This window comes from Populus nigra, chromosome 8 (assembly GCF_951802175.1).
Source record: "Populus nigra chromosome 8, ddPopNigr1.1, whole genome shotgun sequence".
NCBI lineage: Eukaryota > Viridiplantae > Streptophyta > Magnoliopsida > Malpighiales > Salicaceae > Populus > Populus nigra.
In genome coordinates this window covers 12738181-12749669 of record NC_084859.1, presented here as the reverse complement: position 1 = coordinate 12749669, position 11489 = coordinate 12738181, and the positions used below count along the sequence as shown (strand labels likewise).

The following is an 11489-nucleotide window of genomic DNA, read 5'->3' as shown; positions in this document are numbered from 1 at the left end:
GAGGGCTAGTTTACCCTAGGTTTGTGGGTTAAGAAGGTCAACACAACTTAACCCTGAAATAAAAAAAATGATCAAAACAATGTTGTTTTGACAAAGAACTCATAAAAAGTCAACGGGTTAAGGTCCTAGTTCTATCCTGGGTCGTGGGTTGACCCATGTTTTTTACCGGGTTAAGTCGAGTCATCCTATTTTTTCTTTAACCCGGACCAATATAAGCTTAAAGTTCAAAGTCAATCTCTTAGACCTATTCGACATTTATAACAATGATTTTAGACATTGATCTAGGCAAATCTAGATGAGATTTAATTGGATCAATTCCATTGTTATATTTTAGTTTTGGTCCTAAACCACTTCGTTTATGAATTGATCTAGTGACTTGGATCTTTAGTCTGGTTTGACAACTATGAGAGAAACTAAGAGCATTAATGGAATTAAAAAGTTAATTTTTGAGTAGGTAAAAATATAACTGCAAGAAAAAGGAGGGGTAAAAATATAACTGCAGGAAAAAGGGGAAAAAAGAAGAAGAAGAAGCAAGCCATGCAAAGTCCACGAGGGCATTTGTTTATGCGGTTGCGGCTGTGTTTTAATTAAAACACAGTTTGCAGCCGTTTGGTAAAGAAAGAAAATTAATTTACTATGCATGGGTCCCACATATTTTTTTTGCTTTCGAAACGCTGTTAATAAAAAGCAACGAAATCCTGCTTTTCATGCACTGTGCATGTTAATTGCACTGTTCAGTGAACAATGCAATTAACATGAACAGTGTACATTGGTACACTGTTCAGTGAACAGTGCAAGAGAATTGCACTGTTCACTTAAAAAATAATGAACAGTGCAATTCACTTGCACTGTTCACACAGTTTTTTTTAGTGTTAATTTTATTAACATTTTTTTTTAAAAAAAAAACTAGTTTAGAGTGAATTAAATTTATTTGTATTGTGATATGAACAATATTTTTTTTCCCGAAAAATTAGTATAGATTGAATTAAATTCACTCGCACTGTAATATCAATTTTATATCTGATAATATTTTATCTAATTTTATTACACGCTCAAAAAATTATGAAAATTATAGTTCTTATCGGATGAATTTTGTACATAATGAAATTATAAATAGTTTAATGAAATAATAAAAAATATTTTATATAAAGTATTATTTATTTTATGATATAATAGGAGTAATTAATTCTACAATATTTAAATTTTAAACCATCAATATTAATATATATTTTAAAAAATTATTTTATAACCTCAATTTCAAAAGTATTCTTAACCAAACACATTAAATTACTTTTTTTTCAATCTCAATTTCAACCACAGTTTTAACCAAACACCTATTTTTTCAAACTAACCTCGACTAAAAATACTTTTTATAAAATAATTTTTTTCAAATGACAACCACAATAGTTATTGCAATACCAAACACACTCTATAACGGCAAGAAAGAGGAGGAATAAAAAGGGAAAAGCATCAACTTGCCTCTGTGTCGTCAAGGAAAGGAGGAGAAGAAGATGAAGATCCATTCATGGTAGTAGACCATCCATTCAAGTACAGGAAAGAGAAGAAAAATACTATTACGTTGGCTTTAATGTTGGAGCCAACACACCACTTATGATATCTTTTATATAATTTAATTAAACTTTGTAAAAAATAAATAATTTCAAAAAAAATTATAAAACCAAAAACATGAAACGGGCCCTTCATAATTTTTGAATGATGTTGTCACATAGAAATGGCATTATAATTAAGATGGCTTGCATGGCATCATAGAAGCCGAACGTTATGTACTGCATCCAAGTTTTGTTAAGGTGTTTGCGAGAAAATAAAGGGAATAATCACACTGTTGATATCCAGAGTCAGGAGCTGCAGGCAGGAGTCTTCACGACGCCTTCCATGCTCAAACAATTTCTTAAAATTTAATGTCCATTCATGCGTGCTTTTCACCTCTTTCTTTCACCCGTTTTTTTGTCTTTTTTTCCAGGCAAAAAGAGAGAGAGGATGACAGTTTGACCTTGAAAGAGGGTCGAGGAACTAATTCTGTGTAACCCAACAAGGAACGGAGAGGAGGAATGAGAGGGGAGATCAATGATTTTTAATCCTTAATTTGGCATGGTCGGGAGCAAGGAATGGATGGTGGGACAGTCTGATCAGTTTACGGGTTGGTTGTCTTTTCATTTCTTCTACTACTTTCTCCCACCCACCTTATCTTCTTCCTCAACAACTCCTAGAGGAAGAGGTCACAGAGAGGAAGGGTAAAACAACAACAAAAAAAACCCATCTACTTTCAGCTGACACAACATTCAACGTTGAACCCTAGAAACCATTTGGAACACGCTGGAAGTACGACTAATCATATTTTTTGAGATACTTTTCTATGGTTTCTGATGTAAAAAATATAATTTTAATATTATATTTTCAATTAAAAAATACTTTTACAGAAACATCCTCCGCTGCATTTATAAACAAACACTAGATATCAAACCTAGTTTAAGTGGAATCAACTTATCCTTGATTGCACCCTTTCCTCCCTTAATGAAGAGATTTTTTTGCTAATTGGTAGGTTCACATCAATCTATGTTTGCTTGGCAAGCCTTAATTACACATGGTAGGTTGACATCAATCTACTTTCTCCCACCCACTTTGTCTTCTCCATTACATGTGTTTAATAAAATTAATTGATAATTACATGCAAGATGAAGGTCTAAAGGGACCACAGAGAAGGAAGAATAAAAGTAGGTCTACTAAAAGAATGTTTTCATGCGACTTCAAGAATATTATTTTTTTTATATTTTTTGATTGAAAAATGTTATTTAGATGTATTTTTTTTTTTAAAAAACTCTCAAAAACAATTACTACCTCTCCATGAAACACTACCTTACTGAATTTGGTAGTGGTAATTAATGTAATATGTCAAAGATCACCGAATTGTTAACCCTCCGCAGTCTCTATCTCTGCTATGTTATACCTTACTGAATTTGGTAATGGTAATGTAATATGTAAAAGTTCACTGAATTGTTAATGCTCCGCCGTCTCCATCTCTGGTTTCTTAGCGACCTGAACATGACGCCTTAGCTTCGTTAGAATTACATCACTAACTTTTGACAAATAAACCACATGCAGCGTTCTCTCATGGGAACGCCGAATACAGAAGTTTGGTCAGTGAAAACCCTGTGTCTGAAGCAACGTGTGGACTAGAATGAAACGAAAAGCCAACGCCATTGACAATTGAATATCATTTCCTTTTCTTCTAGAGGTGAAGTGCACGACTTGACGGCATTCGAGTAACAATCATGACAGTTGCAACGTTGAAATCCTCCAGCGTTGTCAATGTTTGGTCGGTTGGAGCTTGGAAAATTAAATGGACAATTGGAAAATTAAAGATAAAAACAAGTTTTGTCCATTTAATCCTTGACTAATTTATGGGTCTGCGATCAGCATCTGTACAAACAGAGTGCAAGTGGGAGTCAATATTCCCCTCCAAGCTAGAAATCAAAATGGCCCTTGATATCTATATAGATAATGCAATTGTTTCTAAATCTGACCTGACTCTCAGGTTTTGATATAGAAACTTACCCTAGCTGGGTTTCTTCTTATATCATTTTAAAAATTGACTTACGTAAACATGGAGGGCTCAATTGGTCCATCCGTGATTAATCAATCTGAATTTGATCAAAATCATAATTTGATTGATCATATCAAGTTTTAGTGAGGCCTAATAGGATCAATTTCAAGGATTTTTTTTTTCTTAAAACAACATTGTTTTAGTTTTTTTATTATTATTCAAAACAACATGGCTTTAGTTTTTTTATATAAAAAAATTGAAACAATATTATTTTTGTCAAAATAATGATTTTTATTCATATATTAACAACTTTTAAGTACACACACACACAAACGGAAGTTGATTTAAGAAATTGTTTATAGGTTGTAGAAGATCCTTGGCTAAAATCAAGGAGTCCCGTGAATAGAGTATTGTACAACTATTTTTTCTATTCTACGAACTCACACCGACACCTCCTCCCGTGAATAGAGGATTGTACTTAATCTGTCTTTGTAAGTATGTTTGCCAAATGAGTCATGCAACTATTTTAGCCCTTTTCTACTTTGGGTCGGACAAGGCCTTTGTAATCTGAATTTTAGACCAGATTAGACTCTAGATCAAGCATGGTAACTACATTTAAGCACCCAATTAAATAGTAAAAAAACATTAAATGTTATCTCATAATCTACAAATTCCTAGCTTAATAATATTGTGAAGTAGAAGACTTCTGTTTTGTGTCGCAATACATTCATGGTTATAATAGGTACATAGTACATAAGTACACGAGGAAATGAGACAAGATCCAAGAATCATGAAGCCTAAATATTTGCCAACCAGGAAAACATATGTTATAATAATTGTATGTGAAGATATGGCTCTAATAAATATGAACAGTACCCTAGGAAAACTAGAATAATGATATATACTTTGACGAAGACAAACTTTTGTTGTATTTAATCTACAAATCTCTTTACTTTTCTATATAATTTGTTTCGAAGAGCATTTAATTACCGGCGTTCAAGATGAGAATTTTGTCACCTAACCCATTGGGGTCCTCTCTGTTCCCCAATGAATGCTTTTTGCTAACTACTATAATTAGCTATTGTTAATTTCAAGTCACCAACTCGAGTAACTTATACTAAAGAAAAATGATGGAAATTGATAAAATATTATTAATTAGGAACAAATCCTTTTGCCGATCTTTATATAAGTCATAGTTCCATGGGGCACGAAACAATCAAAACAAGAAACCATGGCAAAGAGCAAGGTTCTCGTTGTTGGGGGTACTGGGTATATTGGTAGGAGAATAGTGAAGGCAAGCTTAGACCAAGGCCATACAACTTATGTCCTTCAACGCTCTGAGATAGGCCTTGACATCGAGAAGCTGCATCTACTATTGTCATTTAAAAAGCAAGGAGCTCACCTGGTTCAGGGTTCATTCTCCGATCAGCAGAGCCTTGTGGAAGCTGTGAAGAAAGTTGATGTTGTCATTTGCACCATGTCCGGGGTGCATTTTAAGAGCCACAACATTTTGATGCAGCTCAAGCTTGTGGATGCCATCAAAGAAGCAGGAAACGTGAAGGTACTTTAATATTTATGATAATTCTGTCTGTATGATCCTTAACAGTTAATGACTGTCTTCACATCTTTTTATCTCCTTTTTCGGGCTGCCCATGCAAGCGATGCAGGTCATATATATATATATATATAGATCGATACACAAGGTAGTGCTAGTTCAACATGTAGACAACGTAGTTACGTAGTGTTGTTGTTCCTGCTGTTTGCTGTTGTTGTTCAAACTTGTGGTGACAAGCAGCAGTACTTTGGAATATTGAGCAGTGGCTCAAAGATTTAACCCTTCCCTAGTGTAAAATTTTCGCCTCTGTTTATCTAACTTAGTGTATATATGAATCTTCTTTCTGTTACTAGATCTTTTTTTTGTTCAATTATCTTTTGTTCCTTCACTAACAAATTGCGCACTCTGTTTTAACAATTTTTTCATTTATATTTAGCTTCTCAAATTTTAACCTTAATTCAAGGTAATGTTTTATAAAATCACCTTTTGGATTTCGACGTGTCCCTTTTAGTATCCATGCGTTTTTTTAATAGATTTTGGCAGGTGAGCTAATCTGTCCAGTCTTCACCTATGTGCCCATCAAATCCATCCGTGATCGCCAAGGTAACGTTAGAAAAGAACAATATCGACCTAATTACTCAAGGTGATCTAATCATGAGAAAGATTGCTGTGGGATCAAGGGACTCCTATGTCTTGTCACTTTAGCCCTTGCAATATTTTATTTGGTTATGGCAAAGGCTCAAAAGGCTTCTGCAATTCTTTACTCAAAACCTTTGGCACTCAAGTATGTTAATTAATCGAGTTATTCTGCACTAATTTTCTTATTTTCAACTCATCAAATATTTTTGTTGAGAACAGTAGAGTTTTTGTAATTAATGATAAACAATTTGTAGGTTTCTTAAGCTTTTCTTACCAAGCAGATCAACAACAATAAGATAACATAGAAAGGTCGCCCTTATGCATGCTCGATTTTCTTTTCTTTGTTTTTTTAAACGAGGGTATGCTAGTTAAGAGTCTGAAAATACTTCTATTCTATTATATTGTGGGCAGCGTTTCTTGCCTTCAGAATTCGGTATGGACCCAGCAACAATGGAGCATGCACTGGCACCAGGAAGAGAAACATTTGATCAGAAAATGATTGTGAGAAAGGCAATTGAGGATGCTAAGATCCCCTTCACGTATGTATCCGCTAACTGCTTTGCGGGTTATTTTGTTGGTAGCCTCTGTCAGCTTGAGACCCTGACCCCTCCAAAAGACAAAGTCCGGCTTTATGGAGATGGCAACGTTAAGGGTAAGTAAGAGGTAGTAAAAAGAAAAAGAAAGGCTATTTGGTCGTGATTTATGCTGAATTATATTTGTTTTCTAGTTGTTTTTATGGATGAAGATGACGTTGCAACTTACGCAATTAAAGCAATCGATGATCCTCGGACTTTGAACAAAACTTTGTACCTAAGGCCACCAGAAAACATTCTCACACAAAGACAGTTAGTTGAGATCTGGGAGAAACTCAGTGGAAAGAAACTAGAAAAGATCAGCATTCCCGGAGAAGACTTCCTAGCTTCCATGAAAGGTACATATGAGGATTAAAATAGAAATGGCATTAATCTCTCTCTTTTTTAGGTTGTTTGTCCACGTTCTCTTGGTTGGATAATTTCTTTGTTGCTGCAGGCATGGATTATGTAGCCCAGGCAGGAATGGGGCATTTCTATCATATTTTCTATGAAGGCTGTTTGACAAACTTCGAAATAGAAGAAGAAGCTTCGGACCTTTATCCAGAAGTGAAATACACTCGCATGGATGAATATCTGAAAATCTTCCTTTGAAGAAAACCACGTTCTATGTATCTATCAACAGCAGTATAATGATGAATATCTAAGAAGCTTGGTGTAGATTGTGAATGAATAAAGAAATTTTTTTTTTATTATATATTAAAAAATATATTTTTTTATTTACAAGTGTGAATTTTTATTGTGTAATAAATTAAGTTATGATACACGGACTCTTATTTCTAATACTATTATATAAATATTTATAATATCAAAAAATGATATTGGGAACTTGAAACTTAATATGTTTGTAAGATTAATTTATTCTTGAATTAATTTTCATAATTAATTTTGATACTTGTGACTGTTGAGATAAAATTAATTAGCAGTTATTTAATTAAATTTAAAGTATAACTTATTCATTAACAATCATACTATTTCATTGTTATATTTCAAATCTATAAAAACCTGTTATTCTATAGGAAAAAAAACACAATAAAAACATATATTCTTTTCTTGATCTTATATTCTCATTGTTTTAGAGGTATTGTCTCTGTATTGGACAAATAAACAATTTAAAAACAGTATTTTCACACCTTTAAACCAACTCTCTATATTTGTTTCCATTCTAAATATTTCTTACACTTCTATCAACGTTCTGTGTCATCATCATCAACAAGATGAAAGAACAAATTGCGTGGAATGTTTCAAAGACAAGAATGTTAAGCTAATCAATACATTCTACGAAATTTATGAGAATGATTGGTACAGTACTTGAACATTCTTTTCCTTGATGGGAGAATAAAAATATGAATTTCTTGCAACAAAGAGCACTTCATTCTATGAGCATGTGTGGAGGGATGGTTCTTGAACACAAGTTACTGTAGATTTGACATAGTTTAAAATGTTCCTATAATGAGAATTACCTAAAAAACAAACACAGACAACTCCAGGAAAGTACTCTGGTTGTGCAGTGACCAGAATAGATAGGCCTCCCTATAAATCAAAAGATAGTAAAAAGAACTCCAAAATCTAATTTCTACAAAATTTATAAGCAGCTTTTGAGGGTCACACTATAAGCAGTTACAGTTGTTTGTTATAGAAGTAATTGGTAAATATTACCACTAATTTATCTCCTATATGAAAGCATTTTCAGTTCCAATTCAGATCCATTTGCAGAGACAAAATCATAGGTACCTTTGGCGTTTAGGTCAAAATGTATGGAATCCCCTTGAAGGTGGTGCTTAACATCTTTGGTTTCCTGTGTCTGTCCCTCTCTCTGAATATGCATCGCCGGACCATTTTCCTTCATATTGATACCTTTCAAATCAGTGATGCTTGGTTTCCTATCTTCTGCATTCAAGTTCTCCATGAGACTATAAACAGCGGAATTGAAGCCTGTTAAATGAGCTCTTGTGGCTTTTAAATTTCCATTGCTGTCATCATTCAAGTTTTGCGAGAGGCTTTTCTGAGCTTTCTCCAGTATGGCCTGCAAGTACTTCCCTTGAGCTTCTATTCTCATCTGCAGCTTCTTCTGTACCTGTTGGAGAAAAGACCAACTCGATATATCAAATAAGAAATTCGAGAATGACCTAGCCGAGTGAAGTGATATTGTTGATTTTCTAGAAGCAACTACCAGAACTCTATGAGAAAGCCATACCTCAAGCTTTTCTTGTAATGTTTTCTGTACTTCAATCTGACAATTTAATGCCTCTGCAACTGAGATTTCTCTGTCTTGAACTACATTAATTAGTACCAGCATAGAAGTTTGCAAATAAAGTTTGAAGGAGAATTCCAGATGAGATTACTCTAAGGTTAAGTTAATTTTAAAGTCAAGGCAGATTTTTCTTTTCATCTCACGGGAAAATAGAAAAAAGAAAATAGTAATCAACAAAAAATCACGTGATTCGATAGATCCTTCTCAAACCATCATTACTGCATACACACTCCATCAAGGAATGCTGGGGTAAAAGGAAAAACAAAAGCTTTAATGGATTTAAGCTATGTTCAAGGAAACAAGTTTTCGTGGATGTAGCTAAAAAATGGTTGCACACAGCACACACCATTGAGGGCTTGAGTCATTCAGAAAAATTCAAGTTATTTTTTTTATATATAGAAACAAGCTACATAAAAATACAGAAGAAAGATGGCAACGTATACCCTTGTTCTTTATCGATTCTTGGTGAACTGGTGCTTGTCCCTGAGGAGCGCTTACTGAAGTTTACATATGAAGCTCCTAGAAGTTAAGTGGACGGAAAGTCATCAGAATATTTGTTCAAAGAACTACTCGATTGTACAAATTCTAGTAAACACTTTATGAGATAAAATTGGATCTACTGCCAATATTTAAACTAAAATCAGTTATTTGTGGTGAAAAATGGAACAATAAAAGAAAAGCAGTAATGAACTAACCTCTGCTCTCTTTGCTTTGTTCTGTATTGTTCTGTCTTCGAGCCTGCTGCCCAAGTCTGTATTTCTGCAGATAAATAAGCCAGCATAATTACACAATCACAATTTAAAGGGCAAAGAAAAAGGAAATAGAACAATTAACACTGATAAGAGCAGCAATAGTTGTGTTAAAACTTGAAACTGTACCTGTAAATGACTCTTTAAATGGTACAATGTCAAACCCTTCAATCCCATTAACCTCAACACTGACTTTGGAGTTGCCTCTGAAAATAAATCCATTCTATATATAATTAGATTCACTATAAGATTACACAGAGAACATTGAAGTGTAGACTCAGGTTGATTAAGTTCATACAATTATTGAGAACAATCGGATAGTAAGAGACCAGATATATAAACTATACGTATTGTCATTTTCATGTTTCAAAATGCCAACAGCAGCATTTACAACAGTTTATTATTACTGGGGCTGATGTTTCTGAATTTTTTTATGGGGGTTTATGATTTCTGTTATAATCTAGTCAGAACGAAGGAGAAGACTTGCAGTAGCTGTAATCATATTTCCTGGAAGAATCCAAATGAGCTAAAGCGTACTCTCATGGCTATTTCAATCAATATGGGCAACTTGATCAAGCAAACTATCAATCTCTCTAGCTAGACATTAAATGAAGTTCAAACAAGAGAAAGGAAGAAGAATTTGAGCGGACTTACTATCAGGGCCACCAAGTTTGGTGACAGCATCAACAAAACGATCATGAAGATCAGCAGTCCATCTAAGTCTTGGCTTTGGGTCTCTTGTCATCATCACCACCCCGTTCTCGTATGGATAACTCCCTCCTCCAACACCAAATGTTGTTTTCTCCATGTTTTATATATAATACAACAGCCAAAGTTTCCAACTAAAGCTAGCTTTTGTACTTCATGAAACAATCACTGACTGGAGAATACAAGTCGTCAAGCAGGTTTGTTGCTTTTGCTCTTCCTAAAATTCTCCCCTGCCAGAACATAAGAAGATCCAAAAGCGAAGAGGGAAGAGATGGCTATGAAGAAAGCATAAAGAGGGCCAAGAGGACTTGAATGTTCCTGCAGTAAAGCAATTCCTTGCAAGAGCAGGTGACCAAAATTCAACAAGTGTACATGGCAATATAGAAAAAAAACATAGAATTCTTGTTTTTATTCAGGCAGGGAATATATATATATATATAAACTAAACACTTTTAAGTAACAATTTTATTATTTGCAAAGTTTTTTTTTTAACAGGGCATTTTATTTAAAAACAAAATAGAAGAGGAATGTATTTAATGGGAAAAAAAATAGTATTTATAATACGTGTATGGACATGCAGAGGAAATCTCGGCGAGGAATCTGAAGCTACATGATTGAAGAAATTTACAATGGGAACAGATTTTTGTGTCGACATGCTCATGTGTACATCAACATCCCATAATAACTGTCAGATGCATCTTGAGGAAACATCAAGATGATCGACGGTGAGGTGGTCACAGAGACCATGAGAAGGAAAAGATTAGATGCCACGTAGCAGCCACCGTGGAATATTCGCCGGCGGAGAAGATGGAAGGAATATTCGTGGAGTCACGTGGGGGGGCCCCGTGGGAAGTGTGGGAGGGGACAAAATGGGAGCCATATAATGCTGATTGAAACGACGGTGTTTGACATGTGGGCGGTGGTCCATCTCAAGGATCAGCCAGTGCCGACGGTGAGGGCTGGGTGGCTTTAAGAGGGGGGCATGACCTCTCAAAGTATGAAATCAGGATAAGAGGGGGGCATGGCCTCTCAAAGTTTATTTTGATTACTATAGATGTATGGATTATTCAATTGTGTCCCTAAAAACTATAAAGCTAGCCCTCTTAAATATTTATAAAATAAAAGGATTTTAAAAATAATGAATTATTCTTCATGTACTCTACTACATGGGTTTACGAGTTTTTCTTTTCTTTTCTTTTCCTTTTTTTTCCTTTGATGCACATTGAGATCGTTTATATAATATAGATAATAATATACATAAAATTGATAATATATATATATATATATATATATATATATATATATGAACTAGAAATGTGTACTAAACTGAAATCATTCAATAAATAATGTACTCATATTCATAACTTAGACTAGGAAACCATGATCTAAAATATCACAAGAACAATGCTTTTATTTTATTTTTTAATATTGA

At 34.1% G+C, this 11489-nt stretch overlaps 2 protein-coding genes across 2 annotated transcripts; one reads left to right on the top strand and one right to left on the bottom strand.

Annotated features, from left to right (window-relative positions):
* The first annotated feature begins 4706 nt into the window (after positions 1–4706).
* LOC133700753 (isoflavone reductase homolog) lies at positions 4707–7065 on the top strand. Its single transcript, XM_062124404.1, has 4 exons — positions 4707–5123; positions 6168–6408; positions 6484–6687; positions 6786–7065. The coding sequence occupies exons 1-4, from the start codon at positions 4794–4796 to the stop codon at positions 6938–6940; spliced, it is 930 nt and encodes a 309-aa protein (XP_061980388.1). The 5' UTR covers positions 4707–4793; the 3' UTR covers positions 6941–7065.
* A 682-nt stretch (positions 7066–7747) lies between these two features.
* Positions 7748–11030, bottom strand: LOC133700723 (myb family transcription factor PHL11-like). The gene is made up of 6 exons (XM_062124361.1): positions 10004–11030; positions 9479–9555; positions 9296–9359; positions 9044–9119; positions 8544–8613; positions 7748–8423 (listed from the first exon to the last, which is right to left on the bottom strand). Exons 1-6 carry the CDS (start codon positions 10155–10157, stop codon positions 8013–8015), a joined length of 852 nt encoding a protein of 283 aa, XP_061980345.1. The 5' UTR covers positions 10158–11030; the 3' UTR covers positions 7748–8012.
* Between the last annotated feature and the right edge of the window lie 459 nt (positions 11031–11489).

Excerpts from the sequence above, each read along its gene's own strand:
- LOC133700753 (XM_062124404.1), top strand. The coding sequence starts at position 4,794 with ATGGCAAAGAGCAAGGTTCTCGTTGTTGGGGGTACTGGGTATATTGGT. Across the intron at positions 5,124-6,167 it reads AAGAAGCAGGAAACGTGAAG|CGTTTCTTGCCTTCAGAATT; the intron begins GTACTTTAATAT and ends TATTGTGGGCAG. Across the intron at positions 6,688-6,785 it reads CTTCCTAGCTTCCATGAAAG|GCATGGATTATGTAGCCCAG; the intron begins GTACATATGAGG and ends TTGTTGCTGCAG.
- LOC133700723 (XM_062124361.1), bottom strand. The coding sequence starts at position 10,157 with ATGGAGAAAACAACATTTGGTGTTGGAGGAGGGAGTTATCCATACGAG. Across the intron at positions 9,556-10,003 it reads CAAACTTGGTGGCCCTGATA|AGGCAACTCCAAAGTCAGTG; the intron begins GTAAGTCCGCTC and ends ATTTATTTTCAG. Across the intron at positions 8,614-9,043 it reads AGAATCGATAAAGAACAAGG|AGAAATCTCAGTTGCAGAGG; the intron begins GTATACGTTGCC and ends AGTTCAAGACAG.